The sequence below is a fragment of the Pleurodeles waltl genome, chromosome 1_2 (assembly GCF_031143425.1).
Source record: "Pleurodeles waltl isolate 20211129_DDA chromosome 1_2, aPleWal1.hap1.20221129, whole genome shotgun sequence".
In the NCBI taxonomy this organism is placed as follows: domain Eukaryota; kingdom Metazoa; phylum Chordata; class Amphibia; order Caudata; family Salamandridae; genus Pleurodeles; species Pleurodeles waltl.
The window spans coordinates 462967685-462991764 of record NC_090437.1 but is presented as its reverse complement, the minus strand read 5'-3'; the positions used below and the strand labels follow the sequence as shown (position 1 = coordinate 462991764).

The window sequence follows — 24080 nt, the reverse complement described above, 5'->3', positions numbered from 1 at the left end:
TTCTCCCTGTTCCGCGAACCCTCGTCGTTCTGTCGGCGTGGACGCCATCTGCAATCTTCTGGCTCTTCGGTCACGGAGCGTTTTCCTCGACCGAAACGCTCGACAGGCCTCACACGTCTCTTCCTTGTGCTCGGGCGACAGGCACAAGTTACAGACCAAATGTTGGTCTGTATATGGATATTTATTGTGGCATTTAGGACAGAATCGGAACGGGGTCCGTTCCATCAGCCTCGATGTTACACGCGGTCGGGCCGACCAGGCCCCGACGGGGGATCGAAATTACCCCGAAGGGCTTCCGGAGCTCTTCACGATTCGGTGTTGATTCTATCTAACCCGATACCGAGCGAAACAATACCGACGTAGTTTTCCGAAGTTCTGACTATTTTTTCCGTCCCAAAACACGGAGCGAAAAGGAACACATCCGAACCCGATGGCGGGAAAAAAAACAATCGAAGATGGAGTCGACGCCCATGCGCAATAGAAACAAAGAGGAGGAGTCCCTCGGTCTTGTGACTCGAAAAGACTTCTTCGAAGAAAAACAACTTGTAACACTCCGACCCAACACCAGACGGCGGACTATGCACAGCATGTGTATCTGCAGCTACACATGCCACCGAACGTATGTTTTCTGGGGTTTTCCGATTCGAAATCTTAGAGCGAGAGGAAACACATCTGAACCAGACAGTGGAAAAAAAAAACAATCTAACAATTGAGTCGGTGCCCATGTCCACTGTAACCGAGAGGAGTCACCACTTGATCCCGTGACTCCGAAAAGAGTACTTCGAAGAAAAAGGAATAGTTTCTTACCTGTAACTCCAGTTCTCTCGAAGGGGTATTTCCATGATAGTCATAAGTACTGAATAGTTCCGCACGCCTGCGGGGACCCCGGAGCACTGTTCTGAAGTGTCTTCTTAAGTGTAGATGTTCGCCTTTCTTGAGGAAGGCCTGCAAAGTCACTTAAGAATGTCAATGTGCAGTCTAGAGGAAAGGCTACAAAGGCCAAATTGTTCATTCTTTTTGGTTGAAAAAAGGGTACTGTAGTAGAGATATACATTAAAAAAAACATGTATATTCTAGAGATGATGTAGAAAAAAATATTTCACAAACCTTTTTACAACTTTTAAATAAGGATGAAACAATGCAGGGCAGTGTAGCCCATAGGCTGCCATTATACAGAATGAAAATAGAGCTGTGCCTTTAAGAAGAGAAAGACTTCTTGTATCCCATCATGCATAGCAAAAGACAGTTCAGTTCTTTTTGTAGGCTTGAAAGGTAACGTGAAGAAGTCTGAAAATATCTTTCATTATTAATATTATTATAATTATTATCATGTCAACTCCACCAGGGAGGAGGGAGGGTTGCTTATGACTATCATGGAAATACCCCTAAGAGAGAACTGGAGTTACAGGTAAGAAACTATTCCTTCTCTCATAGGGGATTTCCATGTATAGTCATAAGCACTGAGTAGATTAGCAAGCCCATCCCAATGACAGCGGTGGAGTAGACGGAACAATAAAGAAACAATAAATCACGCAAAGAAATTCTTAAGAGAAGCCTGTCCAACTTGAGCATCTGTCCTAGCATCCGAATCAAGACAGTAATGCTTAGTAAAGGTGTGGACAGATCTCCATGTAGCCGCTTTGCAAATTTCTGCTAAAGGAATGTTTCTCATCAAAGCAGCAGTTGCTGCTTTGCCCCTAGTGGAATGGGCCTTAGGTCTGCCATTGAGGGATTTATTTGCTAACTGGTAACAGAGTAAGATACATGAGACAAGCCACCTGGATAAGGATTGTTTGGAGGTGGCCAGGCCTGTTTGAACTGGGCCATAGTTAATAAACAGCTGCTGTGACTTGCACAATGATTTCATTCTATCTAAATAAAATTTTAAAACTCTCTTCACATCGAGAAAATGTAGTGTTCTCTCAGCAGGAGTAGAAGGATTTTGGAAGAAAGTCGGTAAGGAGATGGGTGGGTTTATGTTAAAGTCTGAAACGACTTTAGGTAGGAACTTAGGATGTGTTCTCATTACCACTTTTGAGGAATGGAAAACAGTATAAGGTTCTTGAGCGCAAATGGCCGGGATCTCACTAACCCTGCGAGCTGAGGTGATTGCTACAAGAAAGGCAGTTTTCCAGGTAAGATGTTGGAGGGATGCCTTGTGTATGGGTTCAAAGGGTTGTAGCTTTAGACGTGAAAGGACTATATTAAGCTACCACGGAGGAGATGGACATCAAGTAGGAGGAAAAACCTTTTTTAAACCTTCTAGGAAATCTTTAATGACTGGGATTTTAAAGAAAGAGGTTTGTGAAAGATTTTTCCTATAAGCTGTTAGAGCTCCAAGGTGTACTCTGATTGATGAAAACTGTAAGCCAGACTTCGCCAGCTGTAATAGATATGGAAGAAAAGCCTCTTCTCCGGATGTCGTTTGGTCAAAGTTCTTGTCCGAACACCATATGCAGAATCTTTTCCATTTGAAGGCATAAGCTGTTTTTGTGGGAGGGCGTTTTACCTCCCTTAGAATCTCCAAGCAGTCCTGAGGAAGATTAAGGTGACCATACTGTACTAGCTCAGGAGCCATGCTGCCAAATTCAAAGACGAGAGGTTAGGATGTCTCATTTGGCCTCGAAACTTTGTGAGAAGGTCGGGCGGCATGGCAATCTGATATGTCGACGGAGCGACCGGTGAAGGTCCGGAAACCACCACTGGCGTGGCCACTCCGGAGCGATGAGAATCATCTTGGTGTTGGAGTGGGACAGCTTGAGGAGGACTGTCTGTATCAGGGGAAGTAGAAATAAATTTTCCTGACCAGTCTATCCACAGGGCATTCCCCAATGTCCCTGGATGGTAGTACCTGGAGGCGAAGTCTTGACATTTTTTTTCTGGGGTTGCGAATAGATCTATAGAAGGGGTACCCCACATGGAAAAGATGGAGTGAATGACGTCGTCGTGCAGAACCCACTCGTGGTTTTCATCCATTGCTCGGCTGAGGGCATCCGCTTGGACATTCTGTATGCCCGGAAGGTGAGTTGCTACTATTGTTAAGTTCCTGGCTAGAAGCCAGTGCCAAATTGTTTGGGCCTCCGTAGACAGAGTTCTGAATCTGGTGCCCCCTTGTTTGTTCAAGTAATACATGGTGGCCATGTTGTCTGTTTGGAGAAGCAGAGTATTCGTAGTCAATGCGGGGAGGAAGGCCTTGAGCGCAAGATGGACTGCACGTAGCTCTGGGAGATTGATGTGATATAGTCTTTCCCTCTGCGGCCAAGAGCCTTGAATCTGAATGTGATCCATATGCGCTCCCCATCTGAGCAGCGATGCATCCGTGACTATCGTCTGAGTGGGAGGCTGTTGGTGGAATGGCATTCCTTTCAGGGGATTGCTCGAACACCACCACTTGAGGGATTGAATGGCATGGAGAGAAAGATGGATGCTGTCCTCCCAATTGTCTACTAGTTGATTCCACTGGTTTTCTAGGCACTCCTGTAAAGGTCTCATATGGAGGTGAGCGTTGGGAGTGAGATAGATGCAAGATGCCATCGACCCCAGGAGAGAGGATACCGTCCTTACAGTGGTCTGAGGGATTTTCTTGAGTAGCTGGCACTTCTGGAGGATTGATAAACATCGTTCCTCCGAAGGAAACACCTTTGCTTGAGTGGTGTCGATGTTGGCGCCTAAGTAGTGCAACCTCTGTACAGGTGATGTCGTGGACTTGGAGAGATTGAACTGAAGGCCCAGTCTCTGGAGTAGTTGGTAGGTCCTACTGAAAATGCCGTTGGGCCTCTCGGTATGTGGATGCTTTTATGAGCCAATCGTCTAGGTAGGTCTTAAGGCCGAAGGGTAGAACTGTATATTGGTAATGGCTTTGTCTGATGAGAAATCTAAAGAACTTCCGATGTTTTCTGATCACGGGAATGTGGAAGTAAGCGTCGCGGAGATCTATTGAACAGAGCCAATCGCCTTGATGAAGTTGGGGGATCCATTTGTTGGCTACTCTTAGATCGTGAATGGGTCGGAACTCGTGCTTGTTTTTTTTTTGGTACCAGAAAGTTCCTTGAGTAGATTCCCTTTCCTTGCTGGTTCACAGGAACAGGTTCTATCGCCTTCTTTTGTAATAGGGTTCTGACCTTTACTTTGAGAGTGTCGAGGTGGTATTTTACCGGCTTGGGTGGACTAGAAGGCGGAGGGTTTATGAACCTGAGACAATAGCCATTCTGTCCAATATTCAAAACCCAGGCGTCTGATGTTATGCGTTGCCACTGTTCCAGATGATGCGAAATACTTCCCCCTACCGGAGTGGAAGAGGGGGGAAGTAAGGATTCAGTGTTTAGACGCTGATGTTTGACGTCCTCCTTGGGCGGTTTGCGGTGTGGAGCAAACTTGTTTGTTTTCGTTGGGTCGAAAAAGGTCTCTGGTGTTGCTGGTGCTGGGATCTAGGCGGCACCCACTGCAGAGTTTGAAGCCTTTGAGAGAAAAATCTACGGCGGTAGGGACGGAAAGTTTTCCGCTGTTCTCTTGGCTTCTCGTTGCCCACTGCCTTAAGAGTGTCTAATTCAGTCTTCATCCTAGACATCTCATTGTCTGCATGAGACCCAAACAAAGTGGAACCTGAAAAAGGAAGGTTCTGTATCCTCTGTTGCGCTTCTGGCTTGAGTGAAGTAAGGCGTAGCCAGGAATGTCTTCTTAAGGATATGCCATGACAATAACCAGGAGCAGATAATATGGAGGAGTCCGCAGTAGTGCTAATCACCTGGTTGGAGACCATGACGCCTTCGTTAACAATTTCCATGAAATCCTTCTATTTGTCTTTGGGAAGGTAATCGGCAAATTGTAGCATAGAATCCCAAAGGGCACGATCATACCTGCCCAAAAGGGCAGTGGCACTAGCCGCTTTCATGGTGATGGCTGATGTTGAGCAAACTTTGCGGCCTGCGGCATCAATCTTTCTACTCTCCTTGTCTGGTGGACAGGAGGACGACAGATGTTTTATGTAGCTTTTTAGCAGCCACGATTACCAATGAATCGGGCACTGGATCCACCCTCAGAAATAAAGGGTCCTGCTTAGGAGTACGGTATTTCTTTCTGAGTCTGGAAGGAGCAGTCTTGGTGCTGGACGGTGTAAGGAAAATATCCATTGCCGGTTCAAGTAACCCTGGGACCAGCGGTAGTAATGGTCTAGCCGAAGATCGCTGGTGTAATGTCTCAAATATGACAGAGGGTGTTGGAGTGGGTACTGCTGGGGGATGTTCAGCTTGGTAGCACTGCAAATTAATACCGCCTGAAAAGTATTCACGTCATCTATGGGCGAAACTCTCGGAGACGGGGAGTCCGATAATGTCGGAGAGTAATCTCTTGTAGATGAAGAGGAGTGCCTATGGTGGGAGCGAGGAGACCTGTGATCCGAGTCATGCAGATGATGGTGTCTAGACGTAGAGGAACGTCTTGAGGAATGATACGACTGTCTTGTGGATCCTGCAGGAGTCACCTGGGCGGCCTCAGAAAGTGGTACCGGCGGAGGAGCTGTAGGTGCCAGAGGTGTCAGTGGTAAAGGAGATGGCTGAGGAGAAGGTGGCAATAGAATCAGAGAAGCCGAGGATTCAGAAGTGGTAAAGACTCTCCTTGGTCTCTTTCAATGCCTTCTTGACGCCGACAAGCTTCTCGACGTACGACGCGTACCTCTTGACGTTGATTCCTCGCGCCGTTGGGAGCCCTCGACGGCGATCTGCCTCGACGTTGGTAGGATGATGTCGATAGTCTCCGACGGCGAGCACTGTCTCTCGACATTGATCTTCCCCTTCGCATCGACGGGGACCTCGACAGGGAACTCCTCAACAGCGAATGTCTGCGCCGTCTCGTCGACGATAACGCTCTCGACGGCGAGCGAATTCTCTTCCACGAAGGCGAGCTGGTTCTCGACGGCGAGCATGTCGGCGCTGTTCCTTGTCTCGACGTCGATGCTCTCAACGTCGTCTGGGACCTGTGACGTTTTTGAGCAGATCTGGAAGCTGCTCCAGAGGACAAAGTCAGAGCCCTGGTGGAAGACTGACCTTCCCCTCGCTCTGTGGTCTTGCTTGTGGATTGTGTCCTACGTCTACTGTCCTCCTTGGCCTGAAGACAAATTTTCGCCAAATCACGCAGGGTGCGCATGGAGAAGGTTTTACAAACGTCACAGGCATCCGGTTTATGAGATGACAGCAGGCAAATAATACCGACTTGATGTGGGTCTGTTTTGACCTTCTTCCTGCCACAACTAGGGCACTTATCAAAAAGTGAAGGCATGTTGGTGGAAAAAAGCCTTACATTTCTGTCAGAATTTGACAAAAAAAAAAAGGACAGAAAGCATTCACTCTGGTTGAAAAACGTTGAGTGAAAATGAAATCCAAAGGATTTGTGTTGAATTTTAGTCAAAGAACCTATTAATAGGTGAAGCTCAATGCCTCAGGGTCCTGTCAGAAGGAGCCGGAAAAAAGAACTGAGGCAACTGCCTTTTGCTATACATGATGGGATACAGGAAGTCTTTATCTTCTTAAAGGCACAGCTCTATTTTCATTCTTTATAATGGCAGCCTATGGGCTACACTGCCCTGCATTGTTTCATCCTTATTTAAAAGTTGTAAAATGGTTTGTGAAAGATTTTTTCTACATCATCTCTAGAATATACATGTTTTTTAATGTATATCTCTACTACAGTACCCCTTTTTCAACCAAAAAGAATGAACAATTTGGCCTTTGTAGCCTTTCCTCTAGGCTGCACATTGACATTCTTAAGTGACTTTGCAGGCCTTCCTCAAGAAAGGCGAACGTCTACACTTAAGAAGACACTTCAGAACAGTGCTCCGGGGTCCCCGCAGGCGTGCGGATCTATTCAGTGCTTATGACTATACATGGAAATCCTCTACGAGAAAACTTGTAACACTCCTAGCCCAACACTAGATGTAGAAATATGCATAGCATGTGTATCAGCAGGGACACATGCCATTGAACATATATATACACACACACATAGATATATACATACATATTACACAGTGGTATTCACCTCACAGTAGTTATAGTACCACCTTACCATAGGAAATTTTGATTTTCTAAAAGCTTTGATGCAGTTTGGCAAATCTTTATGAAACTTCACCCAAAAAATAAATTAAGTCTTCGTCCTCAGGTCCTTCCTCGAAAGTTTGAGTGATCCGTCAGGCATGGGCCAAAGGAAAAAAGTTGGTGGGAGGAGGGAAAGAGTCCAAATGCAATATCCTCTATTATTTTCGATAGATAATTTTTAATAGTGCTACGGTGAAAACTGCTGAACAGAATTACAACAAATTTAGAAGAAAGGTAGCCTCTTTTCCCAGCAAGTGTGCCTTTTGTGATTTGGTGTAAATCCATTCAGTAGTTTGAGGAAATAAGGTTCAAAACATAAGAATACGTGGACTGTGGGTCCAGATATGCTCTGACGCTACAATTTAATGGGGACTAGTCTATCCTGTTTGGTTTGTCATAACCTGCACAATATGTTGTGGCAGTTTCATGATTCACAGACATGGTAGCTATGTCCAGAAAATGAATTTTAAAAAAACACACACTGACTGCCTGCACCGCTAGAGTGACCCCAATGTCCCTCTGTTGAAACCTATACAAAACCAGATGCCTGCTTTGCACACTGCACCTGGCCGCCCCTGTGTTGCTGAGGGCGTGTTTTGTGTGCCTACTTGTGCCCCCCCCCCCCCCAGTGCTCTACAAAACCCCACCGGTCTGCCCCCCGAGGACGCAGGTACTTACCTGCTGGCAGACTGGAACTGGAGCACCCCTGTTCTCCAAAGGCACCTATGTGTTTTGGGCACCTCTTTGACCTCTGCACCTGACCGGCCCTGAGCTGCTGGTGTGGTAACTTTGGGATTGCCATGAACCCCCAACGGTGGACTGCCTATGCCCCAGGACTGAGACTTGTAAGTGTTTTACTTATCTCCTAATCTAACCTCTACTTACCTCCCCCAGGAACTGTTGATTTTTGCACTGTGTCCACTTTGAAAATAGCTTATTGCCATTTTTACAAAGACTGTATATGATATTGCTTTCATTCAAAGTTCCTAAAGTATCTAAGTGAAGTACCTTACATTTAAAGTATTAACTGTAAATCTTGAACCTGTGGTTCTTAAAATAAACTAAAAAAAAATATTTTTCAATATAAAAACCTATCGGCCTGGAGTAAGTCTTTGCGTGTGTGTACAACAAATGCTTAACACTACCCTCTGATAAGCCTACTGATCGACCACACTACCACAAAATAGAGCATTAGAATTATCTCTTTTTGCCACTATCTTACCTCGAAGGGGAACCCTTGGACTCTGTGCACACTATTTCTTACTTTGAAATAGTATATACAGAGCCAACTTCCTATAATGCACCACAAGAAAGGGATCTCTAATTCTTCTTAAAAGTACAAGCAGGTTGCCATCTGCACAGTGAAGCAAGGTACAGCATTGATGCAGCTGCATTTCACTAGAATGCCCTGCCCCAAGGGCAGCACAAATAGGCATAGTTGGTGGACAGGATGCAGGAAGCCAAGAAGCCTCAGTGCTGCTCTCACCGCTATCCAGGATCAAGCCTGAAACATCTGGATCACACACCAAATGTATAGCACTCATTGCGCCGCGGGACAGACCTGAACTCCAATGTAGCCAGGATTACTCCAATGAATGGAAACCTCCGATTCAGAGTCAAGTGGCACTACAGGCTTGATAGTGAACCCCAACAATGTTAAGAGGTTCACCACTGTCCCTTGGTGGTCCACGAATGACTAGCGAGCCCATATTTTTCAGCAGACTGTCCCTGACCTTCAAAGATAGGGGTCATGTCTGCAGCCATCGCTTTTGTGAACACTTGACGGTGCGCTTGTGAGGCGAAAAGTGATAATTGCAAACTAAGTGCTCCTGACTTACCTTGAACCATAGATAACATCTGTGGGACGCGCATGTGAAAATAGGTGTGGCATGTACAAACACACCATCCAGTCGCCTGGGTGCAGAGCAAACAGGATCTAGACAGCACAAACATTTTTAACCTGCCCTTCTGTGTGAAGGCAGATGCCAGAAGTGCAGAATAGGCCTGAATATGCCATAGAGCCCACACCTGCCTTCAACGTAGTTAACAGTAAGAGTAACTGCCTTCTCTTTCAAAGTTGGGAACCATCTCAATAGCACCTTTGGAAAGCAATAGCAGCACCTCCTGTAATATATCAAACAGGTGCATGTCTGAAAACTGCTCTGGTGTGGGAGGAATAGTAGTCAGCGCTGAAAGTAAAGGTACAAAATAGCCATTTTGAACAATTAATCTGACTGACATGATTGACTGCCAACCTGGCAGAAAACACTGAATGTGTGACCTAGTCAGATAGGCATTTGCCACCAAGGCAAACCTAAAGTGGTTTAGAGACCACTAACAGTAAAGAAGTTAAAGGTCTGATGCTCCTGCTAGCCTGCACACTGCCTGCCAGACCCACATATATAACCTGAATATATGACCTGACTGAGGTGCCTGAACCCTGGTTCAGAAGGCTGTCACTGACCACATATCAGCCCTCTGTAACAGTCCCTGAACTTTCAAAATGATGCAGGAAATGTCTAGCAGGGGTCAACAGTCCCAAGGAGTGTTGTATCTCCACTGCCCTTAAAGCACTCCAAAACAGAATCCACCTTCTCACTGAAAAGGAAGGACCAGTCAAAGGGCATAGTTATGGAGGAGGCCTGTGCATCACTGGCAAATACTATGGAACCCCATCCAAGTATGGCAATTTTTTATTTGTAATGCATATTAAACCAAAAAGGCATAAAAGCGCTAGGAACCAGGTCGCAGGAGAAATGGCAAAAGCAGAAAGTTTTATGGAACTATGTAAGCCAAACCAACCATTATGCTGCCGAAAAACAGTCAAGTTTTCACCGGCCTCTGAAAAATCATATAGGAGTCTGCTCCTCTGATGAAATCAAACAGCTTGTTCCATAGCATGGCAGCAACAACTGTAAAAGCTCTTTCCCCTCCACATCTCATTTTCCAAAATCTGTGAGCACTGACCTTTATTATCGGGCCTGTGGATCTCAACAACCTGCTAGGAACATACCAGGTAAAGGCACACCTAAAAAAGTGAGCCCAGCTGATGGAGGGCTTTGAACACCAAGCATAAGGCCTTAAAGCAGACACGCTTCCTCACAGGAAGTCAGTTAAGAGTCCTTAAGTTCTCCATCACCGAGCAACTTTTAGGTAATCCTAGGACTAATTGTGCTGCCACATTTTGGATAACTTGAAGTTTGTTGAGGAAGTATTTATATACATGTAGATCGAGGGCATTACAGTAGTCCAAGCGAGAAGTGATGAGCGCCAGGACGGCTGGCACCCTGAGCTCCATCGTTATGAAAGGAACATTTTTTTCCCTATATCTGAATCATTCAAAAGCAAGAGCTCACAGTTTTGTTAACATAGCTCTCAAAGGTCAGAGTATTATGTAAGATAATACCCAGATTCCTCGCCACATTAACCTGAAAAAGGGGTGGTCCACAGGACTCAGGCCATCAAAAGCTATTCCAAATCCAATTATTTGCTCCGAAAATTACAATTTGTCTTTACTCCATTCATTTTTAGCCAATTATGCTTCATCCAGGTGCTGACCTTTACCGTACATGTCCTGAATTTGTCAGCCACCTCTACTCAATCATCCGCAATGGGCACACTGATTTGAGTATCATCTGCATATGACAACATGTGAAAGCCCCATGAACATATCAGCTGCACCAAGGAAGCGACAAAGGTTGAAGTGGGGTTGAGGGAAGAGCCCAGGGCAGATGGAATGGACTAGCTCTAAAGTTGCTACAACTAATTGTGGTCGTTCTAGCCACTAAAAAGAGCTCAGTTTACGAACCTCATTCCTCAGCCCGGCCTATTGCAGCCTTTACAACAAAAGAGATGGTGTCAAAGGCTGCAGACAAGTCCAACACAACCAGAATGGCCGCTCCACCTCAGTCAACTTGCTGATGAATAATATTCTCCCCCATAAGCAGAGCAGACTCGGGTAATGTCACTGCTCCCAAACCCAAGCTAAGAGGGATCCAGACATTCATTCTCACAGTCAAAGTGGGCAGGTTCTAGATTCAAGTGTTTCTCTAGAATTTTAGCTGGAGCATGTATCTGCATAGTTAGACCGATTTTTCAGATCATCTGCCTCATCATTGGACTTTTTCTTCAGAGGGATGATAATAGCCTCCTTCAACCATTGGGGGGTAAACACCAGATGACAGCACAGATAAACAGACGTTTTCTGGGGATTCTGCAATGGGCCAACTGCAGCACTCTTGGCAGACAAGGGTTCTCTGGTGATTCCTAGGTGGCATCCACTAGCATAAACTTGATCTTTTCCTGAGTAAGGGGAGAAAACCTGGTTAAATAGCCTCTGCTGGACTGTGCGTTGGGGATCCCTGCCCCCGATCTGGTGGTTTGCAGGGGATTCAGAAAGGATATTTAAAGTCTTATCATTGAAGTACAGGGCCACCTTATCACAGGATTCCTGAGAATTCTCCAGGCATGTTGTATTGGAGGGGTCACAAGATGGTTTACCATCTTCAATAGTTCTCTGGGGATAGTAATGGCAGATGTAATCTTCTGAGAGAACAAAGCCGACTTACTCTCATTAATGGCCTTTTTATATGTCCCATTTAATTCTTTATGGCCATTTTTCTCTTCTAGATTTAACGTCAATCTCCATCTATGTTCTAGTCTTCAAAACTTTTTCAAGTCCTCCAAAAACAACCTTTCCTCCTTCCCCCTTCTCTCTAATCAGGGCTAGCTCACCCATCCCCGATAGAAGCCACAATAAAATTCACAACATGGGAACCCCAACTACACAGATCTTCCATTTTGGATTTAGTCAGGGCTTTCGACAGATCACTGAAGTAGAAGTTACATACCTTTGGTAACAAAATATCTGGTAGAGACATTCTAGTTGCAGATTCCTTACCTTGGAATTTTCCCCCAGGCGTCAGACTGGATCCGGAGATTTTGTCTTCGAGCAATACCCTTGCATGTTGGTAGGTGGCATCGGTCGACTCCTTGGGCGTAGTTGGTAGTGTAGTCGCCATGATGACGTCAATAGTAGTACATAGATGCCTCCTCAGCACAGTGACATCAGTTTCTTTTAACGACTTTCCATGCCAAGGAGCAGAGCCGCTAAGAACACTGAGAATAGTGTGCCAGAGTTAAGGACCCTGTCCCTAGAAATCAGTTTGCAGGCGGGGAGGATGGGTGGGCGGTAAGGAATCTGTAACTAGAATATGTCTCTACCAGATATTTCGTTACCGAAGGTAAGTAAATTGTACATCTGAAAGAGACTTCTAGTTGCAGATTCCTTACCTTACAATAGATACCTAAGCAATGCCATCCTCTGAGTTGGGCTACAAACCAAGATCATCCCAGAAAGTCCTGTAGGAGCAAACGACCAAAGGAGCAGGCACGATGAACCTGACTGTCCAGGCAGTAATGTTTAGCAACATGTGCAGGGGTGCCCACGTAGTTGCCTGGCAGATATCCAGGACAGTAACTCCACGTGCTAACGCAGTGGAAGCAGCAGTTGCTCTGGTGGAATGAGTGTGCAAGCCCTCAGGGGGTTGCTTCTTGGCCAAAGTGTAGCACATATTGATGCAAAGTACCCCCCATCGAGAGATGGTACATTTTTGAACCACCTTCCCTTTCTTTGCACCCACATACCCGAGAGAGTTGATCATCCACCAGGAAATCTTTAGTATGATTTAGATAGAACGCCAACGTTCTTTTTGAGTCCAGACAGTGTAGTCTCTCCTCCTCATGAGAAGGACGTGGGGGTGCATAAAAAGTAGGCAAGGTGATGGACTGGCCTACATGAAAAGGAGTAACAACATTGGGAAGGAAGAAAGCCTTAGTGCGCAACACCACTTTGTCAGGGTACGCAGGCAAGAATAGAGGCTTGGAAGAAAGAGCTTGAAGCTCACTCACTCTGCAAGCAGAAGTGATAGCAACAAGCAAGAGGGTTTTGAAAGTGAGGAGCCGTAAAGGGCAATTGTGCATCGGCTTGAAGGGAGTACACATTAAGGACAAGATTGAGGTCCCACTGAGGTATGATAAATGGAGTGGGAGATAATAAATGGGTGAGACCTTTAAGGAATCTTTTGACAATTGGAGATTTAAAGAGTGAGGGCTGATCAGGTAGCCTAAGAAAGGCCGAAATGACTGATAAATACCCATTAAGGGAGCCCAAAGCAGAGCCCTGCTGGGCCAAAGAAAGAATGAACAAAAGAACCTCTGAGGAGCAGAGAGGGGATCAACTGCTTTGTTGGTACACCAGGCCACAAATTTATGCCGAGAGGTGTATAACGTTTTGATGGAGGGATGCTTGGCTGCCAAGATAACATCGCAGACTTCGGTTGGAAGATCAAAAGTCATCAACTGCCGCCGCTCTACGTCCCCGCATGAAGGCAGAGAATGGACAGGTTCGGGTGGAGAACCGTCCCCTGTTGCTGTGTCTGAGTGGAGGATCGGTGTCCATGTTCAATAGCTCTGGATACCATACTCTATGCCCAGTCCAGAGAGACAGAAAATAACTGGGTCGTTCCTGATTTTCTTGAGAACGCTGGGCAGAAGTGGTATAGGCGTAAAGGAGGCCTGAGTTCCACTCAAGACGAAAAGCGTCTAAGTGAGCGAACAGATCTAACCAAGGCTCCCCCCACTGCTGAGACACCCCTTACGCCACCTCCAGATGGAGACGTCATTCGTGATCAGCTATGCACCGACAGCAGAGTTCATCTGCTCTGGCATTGAGAACCCACCAGATGTTGAACCACCAGGGTAATGCCCTGATGTTCCAGCCATGTCCAGAGGCGTAGAGCCTCCTGACAAAGGATCCAGGACCCTACCCTGCCTGTTTGTTGCAGTACCACATGGCGGTAGTATTCTCCGTGGACACTTGCACTACATTCCCTTTGAGAGGGAAGAAATGCTTTCAAAGCAAGCCTGATCGCCTGGAGCTCCAGAAGATTGATATGGAACCCAGACTCCGCTGGAGACCAGAGGCCTCTGATCTCCGCCTCTCCCGTTTTGCTGCCCCAACCCAGAAGCAACGCATCTGTCACTATGGATAGATCTGGCTGTGGAAGGGAGAGGGATCTGCTGTGGACCCAATGCGGATTCCAAAGCCACCACTGCAGGTCCCCTCTGAGATTCGGACCATGTCGGAGAGATTACCCTGATGCTGCATCCACTGGAACTTCAAGTCCCGCTGCAGAGCCTGCATATGCCATCTGGTATGTGTCACTAGCAGGATTCAGGAGGCCATGAGGCCCAGCAGCCTTGGAGTCAGTCTCACCGAAACCAAAGATAGAAGTTGAAAGATCATAATCATAGCCTGAATATCTTAGACTCGCGTTAGGGAGAATAAGCCTGAAACTGCACTGTGTCTAGAACAACTCCAATGAAAGGGAGCATTTGAGAGGGAGTCAGGTGTGACTTTGGCACATTGATAGTGAACCCCAGCACGTGCAGCAGGCTTGCTGTAGTCTGAAGGTGGGAGACGACTTTCTGGGGCAAGTCTGACTTCAACAGCCAGTCATCAAGGTAGAGGAAGACCGAGACCCCTAACCTGCGCAGATGAGCTGCAACCACCGCCAAACATTTTGTGAAAACCCAAGGGGCGCTGGTAAGGTGGAAGGGGAGCACAGTAAACTGATAGTGCTCGTGACCTACCACAAATTGCAGGTAACGTCTGTGGGTAGGCAGGATGGAAATATGGAAATAAGCATCCTACAAGTCCAACGCTACCATCCAGTCTCCTGGGTCTAAGGCAGACAGGACCAGAGCCAGGGTGAGCATTTTGAATTTCTCCTTCTTGAGGAAGTAGTTGATGTCCCGAAGGTCTAGGATAGGACGTAAGCGCTTGTCCTTTTTTGGCACCAGAAAGTAGTGGCACAACTTACTTCTGTCACAAGGACTTTCTTCATGGTTCCCTTGGCCAAGAGAGCTGTGAATTCCTGACAGAGGTGCCAAATGAACCTCTGGAAGTTGGCTGATTGATGGAGGCATGGCTGGTGGGGTAGATTTAAAGGCGGGGAGGGGAGGAAGGGGGGAGAAACAACCCCTTTGAACTAGCTGCACAATCCACCTGTCCGTAGTAATGGATTCCCAGTGGGTCAGGTGATGGCAAATCCTACTGCCAACTGGATCAGAGTGAGGGGACGGACTAGGAGGGTTTGGAGGCTGCAGCGGGGGCATGGGTGGACTTGCTAGACCTCTGGTTCCCTGTCCCACGTCCCCAGCCATGCAGCGGCTGAACAGCATGGGTGGCACAGTGGCTGGGGGAGGACGCGACAGAGCCCCTTCCATGGCCACAGAAGGGGCAAAAAGCAGACTGTTGAGGGTGAAGGGCAGCGGAAAGACCAAGGGACCGAGCTGTAGCCCGGGAGTCCTTGAATCTCTCCAAGGTAGAGTCCGCCTTGTCTCTAAAGAGACGGGAGCCATCAAAGAGCATGTACATAAGAGACTGTTGGACATCCCCCTAAAAACCATAGGTACGTAACCAGGCATGGCGTCTCAAGGCCACCGCCGTATCAACCAATTTGCTCAGAGTCGGTCGTGTTCAGCCCACATCGGAATGTGAACTTCGCTGCATCTCTCCCATCGTTGACAGCTTGGGAGACTATAGCATGGGCCTCCTCTGGTATCTGTGGCAGAACTTGCACGACCCTATCCCACAGAGTGGGTATAGCGGCCCAAAAGGCATGCAGTGTTCATGGACCGCAACGTGAGACTGGAGGAAGAAAACATCTACATAAATTGTTTCAGCCTTTTTGATTCCCTATCTGGGGGTGCGGAAGGGAATGCACCTCAGGAAGAGGAAGCCTGGATGACAAGACTCAGGTGTGGGGTGTTGGGACAGGAATTTAGGGTCGTTAGGGGCAGGTCGATGGCAGCGTGCGATATTCCTGCTCACAGGAGCCCCTGTGTTTGGACCAACTACCCAAAAGGACATCAGTGAGGGCTTCATTAAATGGCAAAAGGAGCTCAGATGTGGAAGCCCCTGGCTGAAGAACCTCCGTCAGGAGATTGGCCCTGACCTGTACAGTAGGTAGCTCAAGGCCAAGGACCTCAGCCGCCCTACTGACCACCATAGCAAAAGTCGCTCCCTCCGCTGTAGCCACGGTAGGAGGAGACCGCATGCCAGCGTCTGGAGAAGTGTTCAGACCACTGGCCTCGCCAATTCCTGTGCCCAGTCCAAAGATGGGTCATCCTGATATTCATGAGGGTCCAGGGACCCCTCCAACCCTTCCCCGAATTTGCACCCATAAGGAAAAGGGTCCAAATCCGACCTGGGGGAGTAGGTCCCATCGAAGACAGACTGCATCAGCCGATGCCGTTCAGACTCAGCTGTCAGGGATAAGGATCGGGTCAATGGTGGGCACCACCAACATCAGGAGCATTGACAATGGAACCGGGAATGGTCTCAGTGGAACGACCGGTGACAGTGCGGATCTGTGAGCAGATCCGGAGGGGACCTCAGTGGCTGGAGCTGAAGCCGCTGGCGCAGAACCCTAAGGCCCTTCGACCAAACCCCCTGGGTCCGAAGGAATCACATCAGGGTCGGTCTGACCAAAAATGAGGCACATGGCCTCATAAAACTGCTTTAATTGGGCTGGGGTCGCTCCAGCTCCCGGAAATTCAGGGAAGCGCAGAGCAAACCCAGAAGCAGGCACCTAAGACAGAGGCCTCGAGCGTGGACAATCCTCCCATGTTGCATCAGCTGAGCGACGGGGTGAAGTCGAAGGGACTGCTTCAACTTCTTACCTGTGCCCGAAGACTTGGAGGATGAAGAATGGTGGTGGCTTTGTGAACGGTCTCTAGACCTTCCCCTTGAGCAAGACTGGGATCTACACATAGTCGAGGGCCGGACCGCCACAAGCTTGAGGGACCGCTCCCTCAAAGCCTTTGGGTGCATGGCCCGGCACTCGGAGCACGACTGAGTCGTGGTTGCGATCCAAGCACCGCAAACAGACCCGATGTGGATCTGTCACCGTCATCAGGCGGTGACAGTCCTCGCAAAGCTTGAAACTGGTCTTAGGGGACATCTTGAAGCACCAAAAGCTCACAAAAAAACTTGTCAAAACGGTCCAAGTTGGTCAAAGAGACCAGGGTAGCTCTCCCCGGATCAGCATGTGGCACAGAGAGAAAAGAACTGACATCACTGTGTTGAGGCAGCGTCTATGTACTACTACCGACGTCATCACAGAGACTGACGCCAACGACACCCGTGGAGGCGTCCGACTCCACCCACCGATGTGCAAGGGTATTGCTCAAATAAAAAGTCTCCGGATCCAGTCTGACGCCTGGGGGGGGGGGGGTAATTCCAAGGTAAGGAATCTGCAACTAGAAGTCTATCAGATGAGCAACCCTTACAGACTGCCTTTCCCATGCAATCTGTAGTATCCAGACCTTTGCAGATAACTTAGTCACATCCTGTCCATCAAACTGTCCGAGCCAAAGATGCTCTAAGGTGCTCCAGATTTGGTGAGATCTTGCTGGCCAGGTCCCAGAAGGAATGTGTGTAGTGACTGAGCAACCAACAGCATTAACCAATAGCAATGCTTCGCTTTCTTAAGTTTGTGCATGGACTCAGATTTACTGGAGGACTTCGAGCTCAGAGACTGGGACTATGACTGCTACTTGGAGCAGGGCTTACACACAAAAAAGAAGAGTTGCAGTTCTGTCTTGGAACACCTTGGTGTCCTCTTACTGCACAACTTGTAGAGCCTGAGCCCAGGTACCAAAGGAACACCTTGTGCAGGTTTGCGACTGACATCAAATTCCTGCGATTGCAGCATGGCTAGAAACCTTTCATTTTGGGCGGGGATATCATTTCCTCACACACAAAATAAGTTGGTTAGCAGTCATCTGAAAAACTGAAAGCTGGGTGCAGAGCTTCGGATCTTCTTTGGAACGCATAGAAGAAAACAAAATTAACTCTGGCCAAGGCACAGAAAAAAAAAAAAAAAAAAAAAAAAACTCTGGCCAGGGAACAGGGGTGGCACTTCCATGTGGATAAGTCACTTGCAGGGCAGTATCAAACCAAAGTGGAGCTGCAGGGCCCCACGTAGTGTCAAGTGGGAGCACATATGTAAACATTTTCAGATACATTCGTGCGCCTAGAAAGTGTCCATTAGAAATAAATGTTACTAATTCCGCTCAACCCAACCGGAACTTGAACATTCTATATAGTAATTAAACATTTGCTATTATAAGGTGGAAAAGACTCGTTCACCAAGCAGGCACATACACCACACACGTTCAGAGCAGGTCAAATGTGCATACAAGTTAGTGGAAATTGCAGTGAATGCACGTACGCTGTCAAAAAAACACTAGGCAGAAAATGGCAGATAATTTAGAACGTGGCAAGATCAACCAATAAACTATCGTAAACTGCCCTGAAAACGAATTTTAAAGTAATTGTGTTGGTGATGCAAATAATATGAACCATTAATCGATTATCTTTTGATTGTTATGCAATTGGTATAAATTCAGTATATTCTATACATAAAAAACATAGGCTGGGCAGAATTTTAAAGGCTTTAACGAAAATCGTACAGCAGAAGCTACGGAAAGAAAAAAAGTAATAGATCTTGATTCACACATTTTCAAAAAAACAGTAAGGCCAGACAAGAGAGACAATTTAGATCAAAGTTTTGTAAGATATATAAATGCAAAAGTGATTAACATTTCAGAGGATTCAAAAATGCACTTTGTATTACATAAGAACTTGAGTAGATGCAACTGATTAGGTCCATGCATGCAACTGGATACTATTTTAGGCATTATTAGGTTCATAGTTGTCATCCTACAAACTGAGGTATGAACTTGTGACCTGAATCTGCAATCGCTGTGCTTCTCTTTAAACATATGATCATACAGAACATGAAGTCAGTCTCAACTGAAGGCAAACAATGGCAAATTGAAAGAGAAAGGAAAACACAGTACAGACATCTGATGTCGACAGGCTAACGAAAAAGAGAACAGCATCACTTTGCATCAACATTATACATAAATTAATTACCTCTTTACTCCATAAGCCATGTTCAGCAGATTGTCCAACCTAAAAAACACATTTAGCAAGCCGTTCAGTAATTTTATCATTCCGTTTTACACTACAATGTAAAATAACTTTAGTCTTTTTACATTAAATGGAAAGGATATATTGCCAGTGATCCTAATAATACCTGCCAAATGAGCAATATATAAAGGTAAGCTGAATCAACTCCAGACAACAAATTAGTCAAAACAAAATAATTACTATCCTTGAGCGGCGGACTGGTTTTATTAAAAGGAAATTTATTGATAGAGCAAAAAAAAAAAAAAAGTTCAAAATCTATTATTCGTGCCGACTTCAGAGTCACGGGAACCCAGAAATGTGTCATCCAATTGCTGAATAAGTGGGAAGTTTTGGGCTAATCCGAATGGCACAGGGTTACATAATATTTTGTCGATTTTAAACTGGCAAACGTCAAATGAGATAAAAAATGATTATATTATGTTACTGTAATATGAAGCCGACGGCGATCCTATTAGTTTGCTGGTGGTGCTTTAATATCTAGATATACAGATTTAGATACACAAGTCGTTTTAGTGCGCTAAATGCACACAATTTTCAGCCCAAAAAAAACACACATTACAGTCACAGGGACCGTGAACTATGGAAAATGTTTCTCTGTTAGCAGTGAAATATAGATTTTATGCTAATGACGCACAAAACCACTTTGCATAACTATCACTGTCAAGCCTACAAGGAATATGTGGCACAGATAATTTATGCAGCAGGTCATACAAATTATTTGTGCAAAAATGCAAACTATAAGGCCAAATAAAAAGCAAACTGTGCTACATTTTCTGGCTGTATTTTCATCCACATACGTTAGAAACTTAGTGAAATCCGAAGATTACGTGAAAAAAGTATGTAGAAAATACAGTAAATCTTTAATTACTTGTTAAGCGCTGCTGCCACAGAAGTACAAATTCCGTGATCCTTCCCCACAGTTCTATCAACACTATTCAAGAAAGGAAAAATATGAACATTCCAATTCCTGTCAGGGCACATTGTTTGCTGTACTTTGAAGAAAACAGCTTTTTCAAGCTAGCCATACCAAAATAAGCATGTTATATAAAAACATGCATAATGGGTACTGTGTAAACCATGGGTACTCACAAACTTTTTCTCGGGGGCCAAAATTGCAGTATGGTTTGCGGCCGAGGGCCGCACTGAAGTGACAGCGGGGGGCGGGGCTTAGAGGGGGCGGGGCTTAGAGGGGGAACAACCACCCCACCCCCTTTTTCAAAACAATGCCCCTACCCCAGTAACACACACAGCGCCATCTGCTCTCACCCCTACCCCAGTAACACACACAGCGCGCACACATACGGCGCCATCTGCTCTCACCCCTACCCCAGTAACTCACACAGCGCGCACACACACAGCGCCATCTGCTCTCACCCCTACCCCAGTAACACACACAGCGCCATCTGCTCTCACCCCTACCCCAGTAACACACACTGCGCCATCTGCACACAGCGCCATCTGCTCCCACCCCTACCCCAGTAACACACACAGCGCCATCTGCTCTCACCCCTACCCCAGTAACACACACAGCGCCATCTGCTCTCACCCCTACCCCAGTAACACACACTGCACCATCTGCACACAGCGCCATCTGCTCTCACCCCTACCCCAGTAACACACACTGCGCCATCTGCACACAGCGCCATCTGCTCTCACCCCTACCCCAGTAACACACACAGCGCGCACACACAGCACCATCTGCTCTCACCCCTACCCCAGTAACACACACACACAGCGCACACACACAGCGCAATCTGCTCTCACGCCTACCCCAGTAACACACACATTAAAAACAAATAAATAACCAAAGAGCCTTACCTGACTCAAAGCACTGTAAAGATGCCACAAATGTGGAACAGCAGGCAGGCAGGCGGGCAGCAGACGTGGAGCCGGTGACAGGAAGCAGACGACCAAAGCCCCATAAAAGTTAGCTGCAAGCGCTGACTTTTATGGGGCTTTGGCTTCCAGGATCGTCAGGGCAACGCCATAAACAATGGCTGCCGTATGTAAACAGAGGAGGGCCGCGGGAGCATGCTCCCGCGGCCCTCTTCTATGTTTACATACGGCGGCCATTATGATGTGGTGTTTGGTGTGCGTCTCGCGGGCCGCCAAGCTAGGTCCGTGGGGCCGCTGGCAGCCCGCGGGCCGTACTTTGAGTACCGTTGGTGTAAACGATGGCCAATGTTACCAGCGTGCGGCCCCGTGGATTATGTCACCAGTTCCCCTTGATTGTAGTACTGTACCAAATTACAATTACAAGACCTGTACACTCTCTAGGCGTACAATATATATGCAAACATGGCACTTGATGAATACTGCTCGTTTCAAGCGGAGCTGAAATATGGCATTCTGCAGTTGTCTTGATACACAAAATAAACAAGGTGTACTCCAAATACCGGTACCTTATTTTAAACTTGTGCTCAGCAGGAACAGTGTAATGAATGAAATGGGTTTGGCAATTCCCGTCTTTACAAAGCAGAAACAGGAAGTGACAACCGACCAGATCGTGTGTAGGCTTGACCACCAGCTTCAGGAGAAATTGATGATCTCCCACACACTCCGAACAAAAATTCCTGTCGATGGACATTGGTGGAAAAACATTCGCTTTTTAGACCAAACATGACACGTATATCAAACAATTTAAATAACGGGCACAGACATTGTGTAGGGATCCTTATTTTGGTCTTTCGAATGAAGTCACTCGGTTAACAAGCACTTATAAAGTGATGGATGGGCGAGCGCATGTGGTCGGGAGACCTTGCAGTACCAACACTAAAAGGAGGAAATTAAAAATGTGTAAATGCGGGTGCAGAGCAATATTCCCCTTCCAGTCTGTGACAGGTTGAGCAACGAAACGCCACTGTAACCATCTCTTTTCTATGTCCTGTATTAATATACATGTTTACATTTGCTTTTGAGCAGGTAGTTCCCAAGCTTAGGTGGAGAGCGGCTCCTTTATGTTTTGCTCTACTTAGAGTGCATCAGAGAGATGTAGCTCAGTGCTCCCTTGTGTCTGGATAAAGCTACACATCTCTGCTGAGCTCCAACTAGTGCAGAACACACGTCAGGGGTTGTTTTTATTCATTCCAGGTTGGCTTGTGGGTGTTCTAACAGTTCAAAGCTGTGATACTGTGCCTGGAGTGATAAAGGCTTTTGCCATTTTCTACTTGTCTTGGATGGCACCTGCTAATAATCATATGCTTAAAAACTCTTCTAGATAAACAGATATTTGAGGTGAGCCAATTCAGAGTGTCTGGGCTGTTGTTGAGTGCCTCGTATAAAGGTAGCTCTCCACCTGAACCTGTGAACTATCCAGAGTTCCCTGCATTTTATCCCATAATGTGTCCCGATATATCTATCACCAAAGGTTACAGGGATGTTATAGTTCGGAAACAGAAATTAAAATAACACTTACTAAAATGAAAAAAAAAAAAAATGAAAAAAAACAAAAAACATTTTACAGGGACTTTATAGTTAAGAAAACAGAAAAAAAAACCTTAGAAACTCACCCAAAAAAACATATTACAGGGAACTGTAGAGAAAACCTTGGATAAGTTCATTAAGTTGGGAGGATTTGTCCTTTCCCGAAGTGGGGCACCTGCTATATTTATATTTCTAAGGGCTTCCCGTTGAGGTTTTATTTCTGTGAAATGAGCACTGGTGGCAAAATGAATCCTCACCGGCTTATTTATTCCAGAGAAGTCCACAGTTTTGCACAAAATGTCTACCCAACTGGATAACGTTCTACTAACTTTTGCCCCACAGTCCCATTGCTCCAGCAAGCACGGAGCAGCAGGAAATGCTTCTCCATGCATGCAGAAACAATTGTTTCATCTGTTATCCTGCCCAATTGATAGCTGGCAGGAAAACAGATGAAAAGTATGGCTGTGGAGGGGAGGCTGCACAGCTCTCCGCACCTTTGAAAATTCCTATCAGTAGTAAGAAGGGTGTCTGCATGGCCCCCTCTGCTTAAGGCAAAGACCCAGAGAGGTAATGGTCCCAGGGGCTTTAAAAGACCTACTGAGAGGGTCAGCACCCGCCCCCTCATTAACAAGTTACTTACCTTTGGTAACCATATATTTGGTAGAGATATTCTAGTTTCAGATTCCTTACCTTAGAATTTCCCCCAGGCATCAGACTGGATCCAGAGATTTTTCTTAGAGCAGGACCCCTGTACGCCATCAGGTGGTGTCGCTTGACTCAGGCGTCTTTGGCAATATGGTTGCTGTGATGATGTCTCAGTCGTATATAGGCACCACCCCGGCATAAAAAGACAGCAGTTTCTTTTCACAACTTTCCACACCAGTGGCGCAGAGTCTTAAAAGACAGATGGCAGACAAATAACCCTTGAGGGTGCCCAGAGCAGATCCCTCCTGGGCGAGAGAGAAGAATGAAGAGAAGCTCCGAGACAGGTGCAGAAAGGGGATCAACAGACTTGTTGATACACCATGCCACAAATTTGTTCCAACGACAGAAGTATACTGTTTTGGTGGAAGGACTCCTAGCTGCCAAGATAAAATCACAGACTTCCTACGGAAGGTCCAAAGCTTTCAACTGACACAGCTGAATCTTCACCCAAGGAGGTGGAGACTGGACAGGTTCGGGTGAAGGCTGTCCTCTGCTGCTGCGACAGAAGATCCTCCTGAAGGGGCAACCTGAATGGAGGTTCGATGGCCAGGCTCAATAGCTCGGGATACCAGACTCTTCGTGCCCAGTCCTGAGCCACCAGGATTATTTGGGCCCAGTCGTGCCTGAACTTCAGAGGAAGAATTGGTATTTTTGGGGGTGTGGGGAGGGTGAGGGGGGGGTGTGGTTCAGGCGTAAATGAGGTCTGAGCTCCGCTCGTGACAAAGCATCTCCGAGCGAGTGCCGCCGTGGAAACTCCAATGCGCAAAACAGCTGACACTGCACATTCTTTGCAGAGGCCA

At 46.6% G+C, this 24080-nt stretch overlaps 1 protein-coding gene across 5 annotated transcripts in view; it reads right to left on the bottom strand.

Annotated features, from left to right (window-relative positions):
• ELAVL2 (ELAV like RNA binding protein 2) overlaps positions 1-24080 on the bottom strand; it is a 558847-nt gene that overhangs the window by 29195 nt on the left and 505572 nt on the right. For all 5 annotated transcript variants that reach the window (XM_069240845.1, XM_069240835.1, XM_069240864.1 and 2 more), the window contains exon 8: positions 19096-19134. In XM_069240845.1, the coding sequence (XP_069096946.1) occupies positions 19096-19134 (39 nt within the window). The remainder of the gene's footprint in view (positions 1-19095; positions 19135-24080) is intronic.